Below are 16,933 nucleotides of genomic sequence, written 5' to 3'. Positions count from 1 at the left end.
TGGCAGCTTAGAAAGGGGCCCAGCAGAGGGGCAGGAACATTGGGGGCTGGCCCCTGCTGGGCAGCGGGGGGTGCTCTGTGCCCAGGCCTGTGAAGCCTGAGGGGCGCTGGGTGACGGGCTGCAGGGCGGCCGGCAGGGCCAGGCCAAGGCAGAACGTGGCGCCGGTGGGACTGCGGGGGCAGGGGCAGCCCCCTCCCCCTTCGTCTGCTGCCCGCCCTGTGCCAAGGCGCCTGGCTGGGCCCTGTGCTGCCCGCCCCCCCGCCAGGGGCCACGAGCAGGGGCTCAGGACTCCTGGGTTCTCGCTCTGGGCCGTCCCCCTGGGCCCCCACCTGCTGCAGCGGGCGAACCCCCAGGCTGGGCTCCCCATGCACCAGCCTGGCACCTGGCACCGGGCGCAGCCGCAGGGGTAGCACCAGGCCCTCCCCTGCAGCTGGGGCTGAGGGGCGGCTGCCGTGCAGGGAGCAAAGGGCCTGGCCTGAGGGGGGAGTGGGGGGTGGGGGTGAGACGACACTGCCCTGCCGTGGGGCCTGCCCTGCCCCTCCCCCGCCCTGGGGCCCCGCCCAGCCCCGGGCCCCAGGACACAGAGACGCCCAGCTGGGTTCAGTGCAGACGCCGTGTTTCGGGGGGGCCCGGGGCCCGGCTCAGCCGTCGCTGTCGGACTCGGCGCTCGGCAGCAGGGGCAGGGACATGGCGTGCCGGTCGGGGTCCCCGCGCCGGGGGGCGGCTGGCTGGGCGCGGCGCCTGGCGAACGGCCACTTCCCTGGGGGCAGAGAGGGGGCTGGCGTTGCAGTACTGGCTGGGCACGCTCCGGCCAGAGCTGCGGGGAGCCAGGCCAGGCTGCCAGTGGGACCCTGCCGGGGCTCCCCGAGACCCCCACAATCCTCCTAACAACGCCAGGCGCTCTGCCCCCCAGAGCGGGCAGGGTCAGCGTTTGGGGCCCATGACCCCCCGAGCAAGGAGACCCCCGGGGCCGGGCTCAGGCCAGTGCTGCCGGCACCAGAGTGAGGGCCAAGGCTGGGGCTGGCCCTAAGCTCCCCATGGCCCCCCAGTGCCCACGGCCCCCCATAGTCCCCCCAGTGCCCACAGCCCCCCATGGGCCCCCCAATGCCCATGGCCCCCAGTGCCCACCCCCCATAGCCCCCCGAGTGCCCACACCCCTCCATGTGCCCCAATGCCAACGACCCCCCATAGCCCCTCCAGTGCCCACGGCCCCCCATGGGCCCCTCCAGTGCCCACGACCCCCATAGCCCCTCCAGTGCCCACGGCCCCCCATGGGCCCCTCCAGTGCCCATGACCCCCATAGCCCCTCCAGTGCCCATGGCCCCCCAATGCACACCCCCCCATGGCCCCCCGAGTGCCCACGGCCCCCCATGGCCCCCCAGTGCCCATGGCCCCCCAATGCACCCCCCCCATGGCCCCCAGCGCCCACCCCCCCATGGCTCCCCATGGCTCCGCAGTGCCCACGGCCCCCGCAATGCACACCCCCCCATGGTCCCCCGAGTGCCCACGGCCCCCCATGGCCCCCCAGTGCCCATGGCCCCGCAATGCACCCCCCCATGGCCCCCCAGTGCCCACCCCCCCACGGCCCCCCAGCCCCTTACCTGCCCTGGAGGCCCTGCCGAAGGGGCTCCGGCCCTGGGGGCTGCTCTTGCTCTCGGCGGGAGGGGCCGGGGGCTCCGGCGCTGGCAGCTTGAGCCAGGCCGCCCTGGCGGGCAGCGCGGGCCCCAGGGGTTTCTGGGGGCCGAGGAGGCCGCGGGGGCCGAGGGCGAACTTGAGGCAGCGGAAGGCGAGGGGCCGGGGCCCCGGCAGGTGCAGGGTGCGGCGGCTCGGCCCCCGCGCGACGGCCAGCGCCAGCCCCCCGCAGTAGAAGACCTCGTGCAGGAGGTAGAGGCTGCGCAGGCCGCGGAGCCAGGGCAGGTCGGGGCGCAGCGCCAGGAAGGCCACCTTCTTGTGCAGGCTGCCCAGCTGCAGCTGGATGTGGCAGGGGGCGCCGGCCACCAGGCGCGTCTCCTCGTAGTGCGCCTCGCCCCGCGCCCGGGCGCTGTATTCCCGCGTGCCGCGCGCCAGCTCCCCCGGCTCCAGCCCCTGCTGCACCAGCTGCGCCAGCGCCCCCACCGGCACCAGGGCCCGGGCCCGGCCCAGCAGCCGCCGCGCCCCCACCGGCTTCCTCACCAGCACGCTCAGCAGCTCGTAGGCCGCCGCGTCCTCCAGGAAGGGCACGGGCACCACGGCGGGGCCAAAGCGCTCCTCAACCACCTGCCGGGAGGCACCGCGCCGGTGACCACACGCAGCCCGAAGGACGAATGGATGGACCCCCCCTCGCCCGGCCCCCTCTGGGGTGGGGCAGGGGGGCTGCTTCTATGGGGACCCCGTGCCCAGTGGTGAAATGTGGCTGGCTCTGCTGTAGCATGCACGGGCTGGTTACATGGGGACCCCTGGCCTGGCCCGGCGATGCGGCTGGCTCTGGGGTGGGGCACGGGCTGGTTACATGGGGACCCCTGGCCTGGCCCGGCGATGCGGCTGGCTCTGGGGTGGGGCACGGGGGCTGGTTACATGGGGACCCCTGGCCTGGCCCGGCGATGCGGCTGGCTCTGGGGTGGGGCACGGGCTGGTTACATGGGGACCCCTGGCCTGGCCCGGCGATGCGGCTGGCTCTGGGGTGGGGCACGGGGGCTGGTTATACGGGGACCCCTGGCCTGGCCCGGCGATGCGGCTGGCTCTGGGGTGGGGCACGGGGGCTGGTTACATGGGGACCCCTGGCCTGGCCCGGCGATGCGGCTGGCTCTGGGGTGGAGCACGGGGGCTGGTTATATGGTGAACCCTGGCCTGGCTGCAGATGCAGCTGGCTCTGGGGTGGGGCACGGGGGCTGGTTATATGGGAACCCCTGGCCCGGCCCAGCGATGCGGCTGGCTCTGGGGTGGGGCACGGGGGCTGGTTATACGGAACCCCTGGCCCGGCCCAGAGATGCAGCTGGCTCTGGGGTGGGGCACGGGGGCTGGTTATATGGGAACCCCTGGCCTGGCCTGGAGATGCAGCTGGCTCTCGGGTGAGGCACGGGGGGCTGGTTATACGGGAACCCCATGCCTGGCCTGGAGATGCGGCTGGCTCGGGTGAGGCACGGGGGGCTGGTTATACGGGAACCCCTGGCCCGGCCCAGCGATGCGGCTGGCTCTGGGGTGGGGTTGGGGGCTGGTTATACGGGGACCCCATGCCTGGCCTGGAGATGCGGCTGGCTCTGGGGCTCCCTTCCCAGCACGGAGCAGCCTTGGCCTGGGCTCCCCCCGGGCTGGACGCGGGGCTGGGCATGTGACCCCCCCTGCCCCATGCCAGCCTTGCCCCCACCTTGTCTCTGATCAGCGCCCAGTTGGCATCGGCCTCCCCGATCTCCAGCGCCGAGGCCCCGCTGTCCGCCATGGTGGGGGGCCGGGCGTGGGGCTGCGCTGGCCCTGCCCGGCTGGGTGTGGGGCCAGGCTGTGAGGTCACAAAGCCCTGCTGGCTCCATCACCCCCTCCCCCGCCTGCCTCATGGCCACTGCCCGGGGCGCCCCCGGGAGCGGGGGTGGCTGGGGCCCTGGTGGTGGGGAGTCCCACAGGCCACTGGGGCAGCACGTGGGGCTGGAGCATTGGGTGTGGCCCCCCCAATCTCCTGGCCTCCGTTGGGGCAGGCAGGGTCACTGGGTCACCGCCCCACAGCTTGGGGGGCTGCAGCCGGAGCCAGGCCCTGAGCCCCCCCCCCCCCGCCCCATGGCACTGCTGGGGGGGTGGAGCGCAGCAGGTTGGGGGCTGGGAGCCAGGGGGAGGCAGTTCACGGGGGTGGGGGGCTGCCTCAGCAGAGCATTTAACGTTGCTGGGCAGGAGCTGAAGTCTCAGTTTTGCTGCATTTGGGGTGATTTGGGGGGTTACAGCTGGGGGGGCTGAACTGGGGTGTGGGGGAGGTTCGGGAGGTGCTCACCCCTCACAATCTGTGCCAGCCCCAGGCCCCACAGTCATGTCCCAGCTGGGCCTCCCCCAGGCGAGTCCGTCGGGCACAGATGGCAGCGGTTAACCAGCCTCCCCACACCCCGCCCCAGAGGTGGCTGCATCCCAGCACCGGGCGAGGGGTCCATGTCTAACCCCCCCCCCAGCGCCCCGCCCCAGAGGTGGCTGCATCCCAGTGCCGGGCGAGGGGTCCGTGTCTAACCACCCTCCCCGCGCCCCGCCCCAGAGGTGGCTGCATCCCAGCGCCGGGCGAGGGGTCCGTGTCTAAGCAGCCCCCCCGCGCCCCGCCCCAGAGGTGGCTGCATCCCAGCGCCGGGCGAGGGGTCCGTGTCTAACCAGCCCCCCAGCGCCCCGCCCCAGAGGTGGCTGCATCCCAGTGCCGGGCGAGGGGTCCATGTCTAACCCCCCCCCAGCGACCCGCCCCAGAGGTGGCTGCATCCCAGTGCCGGGTGAGGGGTCCATGTCTAACCACCCCCCCCGCGCGCCCCGCCCCAGAGGTGGCTGCATCCCAGCGCCGGGCGTGGGGTCCATGTCTAACCCCCCCCCAGCGCCCCGCCCCAGAGGTGGCTGCATCCCAGCGCCGGGCGAGGGGTCCATGTCTAACCCCCCCCCAGCGCCCCGCCCCAGAGGTGGCTGCATCCCAGCGCCGGGCGAGGGGTCCGTGTCTAACCCCCCGCACCCTGCGCCCCGCCCCAGAGGTGGCTGCATCCCAGCGCCGGGCGAGGGGTCCGTGTCTAACCCCCCCCGCGCGCCCCACCCCAGAGGTGGCTGCATCCCAGCGCCGGGTGAGGGGTCCGTGTCTAAGCAGCCCCCCCGCGCCCCGCCCCAGAGGTGGCTGCATCCCAGCGCCGGGCGAGGGGTCCGTGTCTAACCAGCCCCCCAGCGCCCCGCCCCAGAGGTGGCTGCATCCCAGCACCGGGCGAGGGGTCCATGTCTAATCACCCCCCCCAGCGCCCCGCCCCAGAGGTGGCTGCATCCCAGCGCCGGGCGAGGGGTCCGTGTCTAACCAGCCCCCCAGCGCCCCGCCCCAGAGGTGGCTGCATCCCAGCGCCGGGCGAGGGGTCCGTGTCTAACCCCCCCCCAGCGACCCGCCCCAGAGGTGGCTGCATCCCAGCGCCGGGTGAGGGGTCCGTGTCTAACCCCCCGCACCCTGCGCCCCGCCCCAGAGGTGGCTGCATCCCAGTGCCGGGTGAGGGGTCCATGTCTAACCACCCCCCTCCTGCGCCCCGCCCCAGAGGTGGCTGCATCCCAGCGCCGGGCGAGGGGTCCGTGTCTAACCCCCCCCGCGCGCCCCGCCCCAGAGGTGGCTGCATCCCAGCGCTGGGCGAGGGGTCCGTGTCTAACCAGCCCCCCCGCGCCCCGCCCCAGAGGTGGCTGCATCCCAGCGCCGGGCGAGGGGTCCATGTCTAACCCCCCCCCAGCGCCCCGCCCCAGAGGTGGCTGCATCCCAGCGCCGGGCGAGGGGTCCATGTCTAACCCCCCCCGCGCCCCGCCCCAGAGGTGGCTGCATCCCAGCGCCGGGTGAGGGGTCCGTGTCTAACCCCCCGCACCCTGCGCCCCGCCCCAGAGGTGGCTGCATCCCAGTGCCGGGCGAGGGGTCCATGTCTAACCCCCCCCCCCGCGCCCCGCCCCAGAGGTGGCTGCATCCTCCATGTGCAACCGGCCCCTGTGTCCTCCGTGTGCAACCCCCCCACTCCTCCAGAGTGCAACCAGCCCCCGCCTCCAGAGTGCAACCGCCCCCCCCAGCGCGCTGCCGGCCCGCTCCCCAATCCCAGCCCCTCCCTGCCATGCAAACAGCTGCCCCCCCCCAAGCGCGCCCAGCGCCCCCTGCTGGCTCTCACCGGCGAACATCCGGGCGAGCGCCTTGCCCTGGCGCCGGGCCGAGCAGACAAGCGGCAGCCGGGGGGGGGGGGGGCGGTGGCAGCAGCCGGGCGATGGTGGAGCTCCCCACCCCCAGCTGCCGCTCGCTGCCCCCCAGGGCACCAGCAGCGTCCCCCGCATCCAGCAGCAGCAGCAGCCCCGCCCTGGGGAGACACGGGGGTCGGGGGGGGAGGAGTCACGGGGCAGCCCCCCCCGGAGAGGCTCTACCCCCCCCTGAGGATACAGCTCCCGGCCTGCAGCTGGGCCTCTGCAGCGCAGGGCTGGGGGACCCGGCCCTGCCCCATGGCCCAGCCCGGCCCCCCGGGAGCTCTGGAAAGCGGGCGCTACCTGGGCTCGGGGTGGGGGGACCGTGGGGCTGGGGGGTGCATGGGGGGATGGAAGTTCCTGTGGGGGGTGACTAGAGGGGGCAGCATCGGGGGAGGGGGCAGAAGATGGTTCCCAGCCCCAGTGGTTTCCCCAGGAATTGAAATTAGGGGGGGTGTTCGAATTTACAGGGGGGGTGTCAGGACCAATGAGATATGAAAAGAGATATGAATAAAGTAAATGTTTTGTTAGGATTATGCAAATTTAACATAAGAATAATGCAAGTTACACCAAAACACATAACACGTCTAGATTTCTAAAAAATATATACATTTAAAAAAAAAGTATTTAATTTAAATTGACTTTTGAAAAGTAAGCCATCATAGGGTAAGAGGGAAGTCCTCTCATGGATCAGTAACTGGTTAAAAGATGGGAAACAAAGGGTAGGAATAAATTATCAGTTTTCAGAATGGAGAGAGATAAATAGTGGTATCTCTGAGGGGTCGGTACTGGGACCAGTGCTGTTCAACATATTCATAAATGATCTGGAAAAATGGGTAAACAGTGAGGTGGCAAAATTTGCAGATGATACAAAACTATTCAAGATAGTTAAGTCCCAGGCAGACTGTGAAGAGTTACAAAGGGATCTCACAAAACTGGGTGACTGGGCAACAAAAATGGCAGATGAAATTTAATGTTGATAAATGCAAAGTAATATACATTGGAAAACAATCTCAACTATACATACAAAATGAAGGAGTCTGAATTAGCTGTTAACACTCAAGAAAGATCTTGCAGTCATTGTGGATAGTTCTCTGAAAACATCCACTCAGCGTGCAGCGGCAGTCAGTGATTCCCAACATTCTGTTTGCTTCTTTAAAAAGAACAGGAGCACTTGTGGCACCTTAGAGACTAACACATTTATCTGAGCATAAGCTTTCGTGGGCTACAGTCCACTTCATCGGATGTAGCCCACGAAAGCTTATGTTCTTTTTGCAGTACAGACTAACACGGCTGCTACTCTGAAACCTTTGCTTTTTTAAAAAAGGGATAGATAATAAGACAGAAAATATCATATTGCCTCTATATGAATCCATGGCACATGTACACCTTGAATACTGTGTGTAGATCTGGTTACCCTATCCCGAAAAAGACATACTGGAAATGCAAAAAGTACAGAGATGGGCAACTAAAATGATTAGGGGTATGAAACAGGAGAAGAAATTAAAATGACTGGGAATTTTCAGCTTAGAAAAGAGACAACTAAGGGGGGATATGCTAAAGGTCTATAAAATCTTGACTGATGTGAAGAAAGTGAATAAAGTAAATGTTTTGTTAGGATAATCCAAATTTAACATAAGGAAAATGCAAGTTACACCAAAACACATAACAGATCTAGATTTCTAAAAAAAAAAATTAAAAAAAAATGTATTTAATTTAAATTGATTTTTGAAAAGTAAGCCATCATGGGGTAAGAGGGAAGATCCTCTCATGGATCAGTAACTGGTTAAAAGATGGGAAACAAAGGGTAGGAATAAATTATCAGTTTTCAGAATGGAGAGAGATAAATAGTGGTATCCTTGAGGGGTCGGTACTGGGACCAGTCCTATTCAACATATTCATCTGGAAAAATGGGTAAACAGTGAGGTGGCAAAATTTGCAGATGATACAAAATTATTCAAGATAATTAAGTTCCAGGCAGACTGCAAAGATCTACAAAGGGATCTCACAAAACTGGGTGACTGGGCAACAAAATGGCAAATTAAAGTCAATGTTGATAAATGCAAAGTAATGCACATTGGAAAGCAATCTCAACTATACATACAAAATGATGGCATCTGAATTAGCTGTTAACTCTCAAGGAAGAGATCTTGGAGTCATTGTGGATAGATCTCTGAAAACATCCACTCCATGTGCAGCAACAGTCACAAAAGTAAACAATGTTGGGAATCATTAAGAAAGGGATAGATAATAAGACAGAAAATATCATATTGCCTCTATATAAATCCATGGTACGTGCACACCTTGAATAGTGTGTGTAGATCTGGTCACATATCCTAAAAATATATATACTGGAATTGGAAAAGGTACAGAGATGGGCAACTAAAATGATGAGGGGTATGAAACAGGAGGAGAGATTAAAGTGACTGGGAATTTTCAGCTTAGAAAAGAGATGACTAATGGGGATATGATAGAGGTCTACAAAATCTTGACTGGTGCGAAGAAAGTGAATAAGGAAATTTTATTTAATCCTTCACATAACACAAGAACTAGCAGTCACCCAATGAAATTAATAGGCAGCAGATTTAAAAAAAACAAAAGGAAGTATTTCTTCACACAATATAAAGTCAACCCAGGGAACTCTTTGCCAGGGGATGCTGTGAAGACCAAAACTATAACAGGATTTTAAAAAGAACTAGATAAATTCCTGGAGAACAGGTCCATCTGTGGCTATTAGCCAGGATGAGAGGGATGCAACGCCATGCGCTGAGTGTCCCTAGCCTGTTTGCCAGAGGCTGGGAATGGGCAACAGGAGATGGATCACTTGATGATTCCCTGTTCCATTCATTCCATCTGAAGCACCTGGCCTTGACCACTGTTGTAAGACAGGGTACTGGGCTATCTGGACCATGGGTCTGACCCAGTACGACCATTCTTATGTAAAAATTAATTATAATAAAAATGTTTAGCACAGAAACTCCCCAACATAATGACCTCCCAAGATAGCAACAATGTGAGATAACAACCTTGGCAAATACTGCATTTTAAAAATCTTGGCCTACTGGGAAACATATTTATATAAGTTTCCATTCCCAGTCACAAATCTAGCATTCGGGAGCAAAGTGACTAAAATATAGTCCAACAAACAAATGTTTATTTAACGTGCCCCTCACTTTTCCCTCCACCGCACCCCACTCACCGGTGTTGTCCTTGGTCAGTGGAGACTCAGAGTTCAGAGGTGCTTTCACGTGAGTACACCTCCCAGGTGGGGGACAAAAAGGCACAGTTCGCTCTGGCCACGGCTGTTCGTTGTGCCATGGTTCACTCCACCACTCTGTTGCCAATGGCCCTGCACAGTCACCTTCTGCTGTCACCTACCACTGTGACCTCTGCGAGTTGGTCTCTTGAGGTTCCACCAGCTCTCAGGGTATGGCTACACTGGCGATTTGCAGCGCTGGAAAGCCTCCACCAGCGCTGCAATTAGTAAGTGGCCACACCTGCAGGGCACTTCCAGCGCTGCAACTCCCTGGCTGCAGCGCTGGCCGTACACCTCACTCGGCATGGGGAATAAGGATTCCAGCGCTGGTGCTGCAGCGCTGGTCATCAAGTGTGGCCACACACCAGCGCTGTGATTGGCCTCCAGGGTATAAGGTGTATACCAGAATGCTTTTATAAATTACTCTCTTTGTTTTGTTATGAACGAGCTCCGATCGGAGCTCCGTTGCTTATCTAGAAAACAAACAGAGCTCCTGTTTGCTGTGATCATCTGTACCTGGCTGTAAACAATCAAATGAGAGGCAGGGAGAGTGAATGAAACAGGGGGGAGTCGTGTTGGAGGCAGGCTGTTTGCAATTAAGAGTTAAGACTAAGGGGTTGGAAACATGTTCTGATTTTTCAAGGCAGGAAGCTAAACACACAGTGTTGGCTCCAAAAATCCCCTCTCTCTCTCCCCCCGCTCCCTGTCACACTAGACCCCACTCCACCCCCCTCTTTTGAAAAGCACGTTGCGGCCACTTGAACGCTGGGATAGCTGCCCATAATGCATCACTCCCAACAGCGCTGCAAATGCTGCAAATGTGGCCACACTGCAGCGCTGGTAGCTGTGAGTGTGGCCACACACCAGCGCTGGCCCTGCACAGCTGGATGACCAGCGCTGCAAACTACCAGCGCTGCAAACCCTCGGACAGGTGCCCACCCTCTCTCTTGATGCCTTCAAATCATCACAGGCTAAGTACAGTTCTACTGCCCTTTACTCATACAATAAGAACAACATTTCATCCCCCCTTCCCCGACATTCAAGTGGTTTGTAACCCAACCCCAGCCAAAATCTATCACTTGGACAACACAGCTCTGTGTGCTGGATCTCTAGGTAGATTAGGTGTGAATGTAAATATAATCTGGCCCTGAAGCCTTAGCCCCCAGCTCATCACTAGCTGTCAGGGAGAGCTCATTTAGACTTTGCTTACAAATCATCATTTGAAATTATTAGGTTGGCCAACATCAACTAAATGAATGCACTGACATCATAAAAAACAGCTGTATAAGGAAGCAAGGAAGCTAGTCTATGTTCATACTTTTCAAATATATTATACTTTTTCAGATACACATATTTTATCAGCAAAGAATCCTGTGGCACCTTACAGACTAACAGACGTTTTGCAGCATGAGCTTTCGTGGGTGAATACCCACTTCTTCGGATGCAAGTAGTGGAAATTTCCAGGGGCAGGTATATATATGCAAGCAAGAAGCAAGCTAGAGATAACAATGTTAGTTCAATCAGGGAGGATGAGGCTGTGAATGGCTTGCCAACTACAGAACCAGTTTCTCCTCCCTTGGTTTTCACACCTCAACTGCTAGAACAGGGCCTCATCCTCCCTGATTGATCTAACCTCGTTATCTCTAGCCTGCTTCTTGCTTGCTCATATATATACCTGCCCCTGGAAATTTCCACTGCTTGCATCTGAAGAAGTGGGTATTCACCCACGAAAGCTCATGCTGCAAAACGTCTGTTAGTCTATAAGGTGCCACAGGATTCTTTGCTGCTTTTACAGAACCAGACTAACACGGCTACCCCTCTGATACTTGACATATTTTACCATACACTGTATAAGCTTTTAAAGTGTGTATTAATGTTTCAGTTTAAATTCAGATTTCCAAACAGACACTAAATTGGTATGTAACTAGCTCACAAAACTTGGGGGGGTGTTGGGAAAATTCAGGGGGGGTGTAGGGAAATCACTGCCCAGCCCCCCCAGCGCAGAGCCTGTGCAGGCCCCCGGGGGGCGTTACCGGGTGGGTGGGGCCGGCGGGTTGCCCAGGCTGAGGGGGCCTTGGGGGGAGGGAAAGCCCCCCCTGCACTGGGGGCGCAGGGTGGGGGCGCTGGACGCAGGGTGGGGGCGCTGGACGCAGGGTGGGTGCACTGATGGACACGGGATGCAGGGCGGTGGTGCTGGGGGCACCAGGCACAGGCTGGGGGCACCGGGTGGCACAGGGCGCAGGCTGGGGGCACAGGGCACAGGGTGGGAGTGCCGGGCAGCACCGGGCGCAGGCTGGGGGTGCTGGGGGCACCGGGCACAGGGTGGGGATGCCTGACGCAGGGTGGGGATGCCAGGGGCACAGGGCGCAGGCTGGGGGTGCCTGACGCAGGGTGGGGATGCCGGGCGGCACAGGGCGCAGGGTGGGAGTGCTGGGGGCACCGGGCACAGGGTGGGGGTGCCTGACGCAGGGTGGGGGTGCCAGGGGGCACAGGGCACAGGGTGGGAGTGCTGGCGGCACAGGGCACAGGCTGGGGGTGCCAGACGCAGGGTGGGGATGCCGGGCGGCACAGGGCGCAGGGTGGGGGTGCTGGGGGCACTGGGCACAGGCTGGGGATGCCGGGGGCACAGGGCACAGGCTGGGGGTGCTGGGGGCACTGGGCACAGGGTGGGGATGCCGGGTGGCACAGGGCGCAGGGTGGGGGTGCCAGATGCAGGGTGGGGGTGCCAGAGGGCACCGGGCTCAGGATGGGGATGCCGGGCAGCACAGGGCGCAGGGTGGGGGTGCCAGGGGCACTGGGCACAGGCTGGGGGTGCCGGGGGCTCTCACCTCTTGAAGGCCTCGTCAGGGTCTCGCTCGCGCTGGGTGGGCTCCAGGCTGGCGCAGGCTGGGGCCATACATAGAATCATAGAATCATAGAATCTCAGGGTTGGAAGGGACCTCAGGAGGTATCTAGTCCAACCCACTGCTCAAAGCAGGACCAAACCCAACTAAATCATCCCAGCCAGGGCTTTGTCAAGCCTGACCTTAAAAACCTCTAAGGAAGGAGATTCCACCACCTCCCTAGGTAACCCATTCCAGTTCTTCACCACCCTACTAGTGAAAAAGTTTTTCCTAATGTCCAACCTAAACCTCCCCCTCTGCAACTTGAGACCATTGCTCCTTGTTCTGTCATCTTCTACCACTGAGAACAGTCTAGATCCATCCTCTTTGGAACCCCCTTTCAGGTAGTTGAAAGCAGCTATCAAATCCCCCCTCATTCTTCTCTTCTGCAGGCTAAACAATCCCAGTTCCCTCAGCCTCTCCTCATAAGTCATGTGCTCCAGCCCCCTAATCATTTTTGTTGCCCTCCGCTGGACTCTCTCCAATTTATCCACATCCTTCTTGTAGTGTGGGGCCCAAAACTGGACACAGTACTCCAGATAAGGCCTCACCAGTGCTGAGTAGAGGGGGATGATCACATCCCTTGATCTGCTGGAAATGCCCCTACTTATACAACCCAAAATGCCATTAGCCTTCTTGGCAACAAGGGCACACTGTTGACTCATATTCAGCTTTTCGTCCACCATAACCCCTAGGTCCTTTTCTGCAGAACTGCTGCCCAGCCATTCGGTCCCTAGTCTGTAGCAGTGCATGGGATTCTTCCGTCCTAAGTGCAGGACTCTGCACTTGTCCTTGTTGAACCTCATCATATTTCTTTTGGCCCAATCCTCTAATTTGTCTAGGTCCCTCTGTATCCTATCCCTACCCTCCAGCGTATCAACCACTCCTCCCAGTTTAGTGTCATCTGCAAACTTGCTAAGGGTGCAGTCCACACCATCCTCCAGATCGTTAATGAAGATATTGAACAAAACCGGCCCCAGCACCGACCCTTGGGGCACTCCACTTGATACCGGCTGCCATCTAGACATGGAACCATTGATCACTACCCGTTGAGCCCGACCATCTAGCCAGTTTTCTATCCACCTTACCGTCCATTCATCCAGCCCAGACTTCTTTAACTTGCTGGCAAGAATACTGTGGGAGACTGTATCAAAAGCTTTGCTAAAATCCAGAAATAGTACATCCACTGCTTTCCCCTCATCCACAGAGCCGGTTATCTCGTCATAGAAGGCAATTAGGTTAGTCAGGCATGACTTGCCCTTGGTGAATCCATGCTGACTGTTCCTGATCACTTTCCCCTCCTTTAAGTGGTTCAGGATTGATTCCTTGAGGACCTGTTCCATGATTTTTCCAGGGACTGAGGTGAGACTGACTGGCCTGTAGTTCCCTGGATCTTCCTTCTTCCCTTTTTTAAAGATGGGCACTACATTAGCTTTTTTCCAGTCATCCGGGACCTCCCCCGATCGCCATGATTTTTCAAAGATAATGGCCAATGGCTCTGCAATCTCATCGGCCAACTCCTTTAGCACCCTCGGATGCAGCGCATCCGGCCCCATGGACTTGTGCTCATCCAGCTTTCCTAAATAGCCCCGAACTACTTCTTTCTCCACAGAGAGCTGGTCACCTCCTCCCCATACCGTGCTGCAGAGTGCAGCTGTCTGGGAGCTGACCTTGTCTGTGAAGACAGAGGCAAAAAAAGCATTGAGTACACTAGCTTTCTTCACATCCTCTGTCACTAGGTTGCCTCCCTCATTCAGCAAGGGGCCCACACTTTCCTTCACTTTCTTCCTGTTGCTAACATACCTGAAGAAACCCTTCTTGTTACTCCTAACATCTCTGGCTAGCTGCAACTCCAATTGTACCTTGGCCTTCCTAATTTCACTCCTGCATGCCTGAGCAATATTTTTATACTCCTCCCTGGTTATTTGTCCAATCTTCCACTTCTTGTAAGCTGTTTTTTTGTGTTTAAGACGAGCAAGGATTTCACTGTTAAGCCAAGCTGGTCGCCTGCCATATTTACTTCTCTTCCCACACATCGGGATGGTTTGTTCCTGCAACCTCAATAAGGTTTCTTTGAAATACAGCCAGCTTTCCTCGACTCCTTTCCCCGTCATGTTATTCTCCCAGGGGACCTTGCCCATCAGTTCCCTGAGGGAGTCGAAGTCTGCTTTTCTGAAGTCCAGGGTCTCTGTTCTACTGCTCTCCTTTCTTCCTTGTGTCAGGATCCTGAACTCGACCATCTCATGGTCACTGCCTCCCAGGTTCCCATCCACTATTGCTTCCTCTACTATTTCTTCCCTGTTTGTGAGCAGCAGGTCAAGAAGAGCTTTTCCCCTAGTTGGTTCCTCCAGCACTTGCACCAGGAAATTGTCCCCTACACTTTCCAGAAACTTCCTGGATTGTCTGTGCAGTGCTGTATTGCTCTCCCAGCAGATATCGGGGTGATTAAAGTCACCCATGAGAACCAGGCCCTGTGATCTAGCAACTTCTGTTAGTTGCTGGAAGAAAGCCTCGTCCACCTCATCCCCCTGGTCTGGTGGTCTGTAGCAGACTCCCACCACGACATCACCATTGTTGTTCATACTTCTAAATTTAATCCAGAGACACTCAGGTTTTTCTGCAGTTTCATACTGGAGCTCTGAGCAGTCATACTGCTCTCTTACATACAATGCAACTCCCCCACCTTTTCTGCCCTGCCTGTCCTTCCTGAACAGTTTATATCCATCCATGACAGTACTCCAGTCATGTGAGTTATCCCACCAAGTCTCTGTTATTCCAATTACATCATAATTCCCTGACTGTGCCAGGACTTCTAGTTCTCCCTGCTTGTTCCCCAGGCTTCTTGCATTAGTGTATAGGCATTTAAGATAACTCCCTGATTGTCCCGCTTTCTTGGTCTGAGACAGGAGTCCTCCCCTCTTGTAATCTCCTGCTTGTGCTTCCTCCCGGTATCCCACATCCCCACTTACCTCGGGGCTTTGGTCTCCTTCCCCCGGTGAGCCTAGTTTAAAGCCCTCCTCACTAGGTTAGCCAGCCTGCTTGCAAAGATGCTCTTCCCTCTCTTCGTGAGGTGGAGCTCATCTCTGCCTAGCAATCCTTCTTCTTGGAAGACCATCCTATTGTCAAAGAATCCAAACCCTTCTCTCCGACACCATCTGCGTAGCCATTCGTTGGTTTCCACGATTCGACGGTCTCTACCCTGGCCTTTTCCTGCCACAGGGAGGATAGCGGGAAGCGGGGGGCACCGCTCGCACTGGCGCACCAGGCCCCGGAGGCTGTGGTGTGGGGACAGCGGGGCCGGGCCGTGGGCCTGGCAGAAGTGCCAGCGCAGTGCCCGGGCGCCCAGCCCCCCTGCCGGTCCTGCTCCGACGTGGGGCACAGCAGATCGATGCAGAGCGCCGTGTTCCCGCAGCCGGGCCCACCGTGAGCAGCAGCCCCCCCGCCCCAGCCCCCGCTGCAGCGCCCACGCCCGGCCGGAGAAGGGTCTGCCCCGCAGCCGGCTCCCTGCCCCCTCCAGGCTGGGCTGGGGGACACTGGGCCTCAGCCAGCCTGCGGGGGGTTCTGCGGGGGGGGGCCCGTCCCGGGCTGGGCACCAGATCCGCCAGCCGTGCCATGCCTGGGCCGTCGTGCTCCGCGGGGGCAGCATGGCCGGGCGTGGGGAGACCTGGGGAGAGAGAGAGGAGAGTTCACCTGGCAACGCCCCGGCTGCCCGTGTGTGCCCCTGCCCCTGCCCCGCCCTGCCACGGCCCCTGCCCATGCCCCGCCCTGCCACGGCCCCTGCCCATGCCCCGCCCTGCCACGGCCCCACGCCCATCCCCTGCCCTGCCATGGCCCCACGCCCATGCCCCGCCCAGCCACGGCCCCACGCCCATCCCCCGCCCTGCCACGGCCCCTGCCCAGGCCCCACCCTGCCACGGCCCCACGCCCATCCCCCGCCCTGCCACGGCCCCATGCCCATCCCCCGCCCTGCCACGGCCCCTGCCCATGCCCCGCCTTGCCACGGCCCCTGCCCATGCCCCGCCCTGCCACGGCCCCCCGCCCATCCCCTGCCCTGCCACGGCCCCTGCCAAGGCCCCACCCTGCCACGGCCCCACGCCCATCCCCCACCCTGGCACGGCCCCTGCCCCTGCCCTGCCACAGCCCCAGCCCATGCCCTGCCCTGCCACGGCCCCTGCCCATGCCCCGCCCTGTCACGTCCCCTGCCCGTCCCCCACCCTGCCACGGCCTCACGCCCATCCCCCGCCCTGCCATGGCCTCACGCCCATCCCCCGCCCTGCCACGGCCCCACGCCCAACCCCCGCCCTGCCACGGCCCCATGCCCATCCTCCACCCTTTGTTTCCTGTCTTTTAACCAGTTACCAATCCATGAGAGGCCCTTCCCTCTCATCCCATGGCAGCTGACTTTGCGTAAGAGCCTTTGGTGAGGGACCTTGTCAGAGGCTTTCTGAAAATCTAAGTACACTAGATCCACTGGGTCCATATGCTTGTTGACCCCATCAGAGGATTCTAGTAGATTGGTGAGGTATGATTTCCCTTTACTAAAACCATGTTCACTCTTCCCCAACAAATTATGTTAATCTGTGTGTCTGACAATTTTGTTCTTTAGAAGCTGATTTAAATGATAGGTTACAAACCACAGTGAGTAGTTCTGCAAGTTCACATTTGAGTTCCTTGGGTGAACAGCATCGGTCGTCATGACTTATTACTGTTTAGTGTCTCAATTTGTTCCAAAACCTCCTCTAATGACACCTCAATCTGGCACAGTTCCTCAAGATCTGTCACGTAAAAAGAATGGCTCAGGTTTGGGGATCTCCCTCACATCCTCAGCCACGAAGACCGATGCAAATAATTCACTTAGTTTCTCCGCAATGGCCTTATCGTCCTTGAGTGCTCCCTTAGCACCTCGATTGTC

General features: G+C 59.6%; 1 protein-coding gene across 1 annotated transcript; it reads right to left on the bottom strand.

Annotated features, from left to right (window-relative positions):
* Nucleotides 1–641: 641 nt before the first annotated feature.
* Nucleotides 642–3,446, bottom strand: C1H11orf42 (chromosome 1 C11orf42 homolog). Its single transcript, XM_045003876.1, has 3 exons — nt 3,344–3,446; nt 1,602–2,256; nt 642–760 (listed from the first exon to the last, which is right to left on the bottom strand). The coding sequence occupies exons 1-3, from the start codon at nt 3,413–3,415 to the stop codon at nt 642–644; spliced, it is 846 nt and encodes a 281-aa protein (XP_044859811.1). The 5' UTR covers nt 3,416–3,446.
* Nucleotides 3,447–16,933: the final 13,487 nt, after the last annotated feature.

This window comes from Mauremys mutica, chromosome 1 (genome assembly GCF_020497125.1).
Source record: "Mauremys mutica isolate MM-2020 ecotype Southern chromosome 1, ASM2049712v1, whole genome shotgun sequence".
Lineage (NCBI taxonomy): Eukaryota > Metazoa > Chordata > Testudines > Geoemydidae > Mauremys > Mauremys mutica.
The sequence above is the reverse complement of the archived record's forward strand: the minus strand, read 5'-3'. Positions and strand labels throughout refer to the sequence as shown.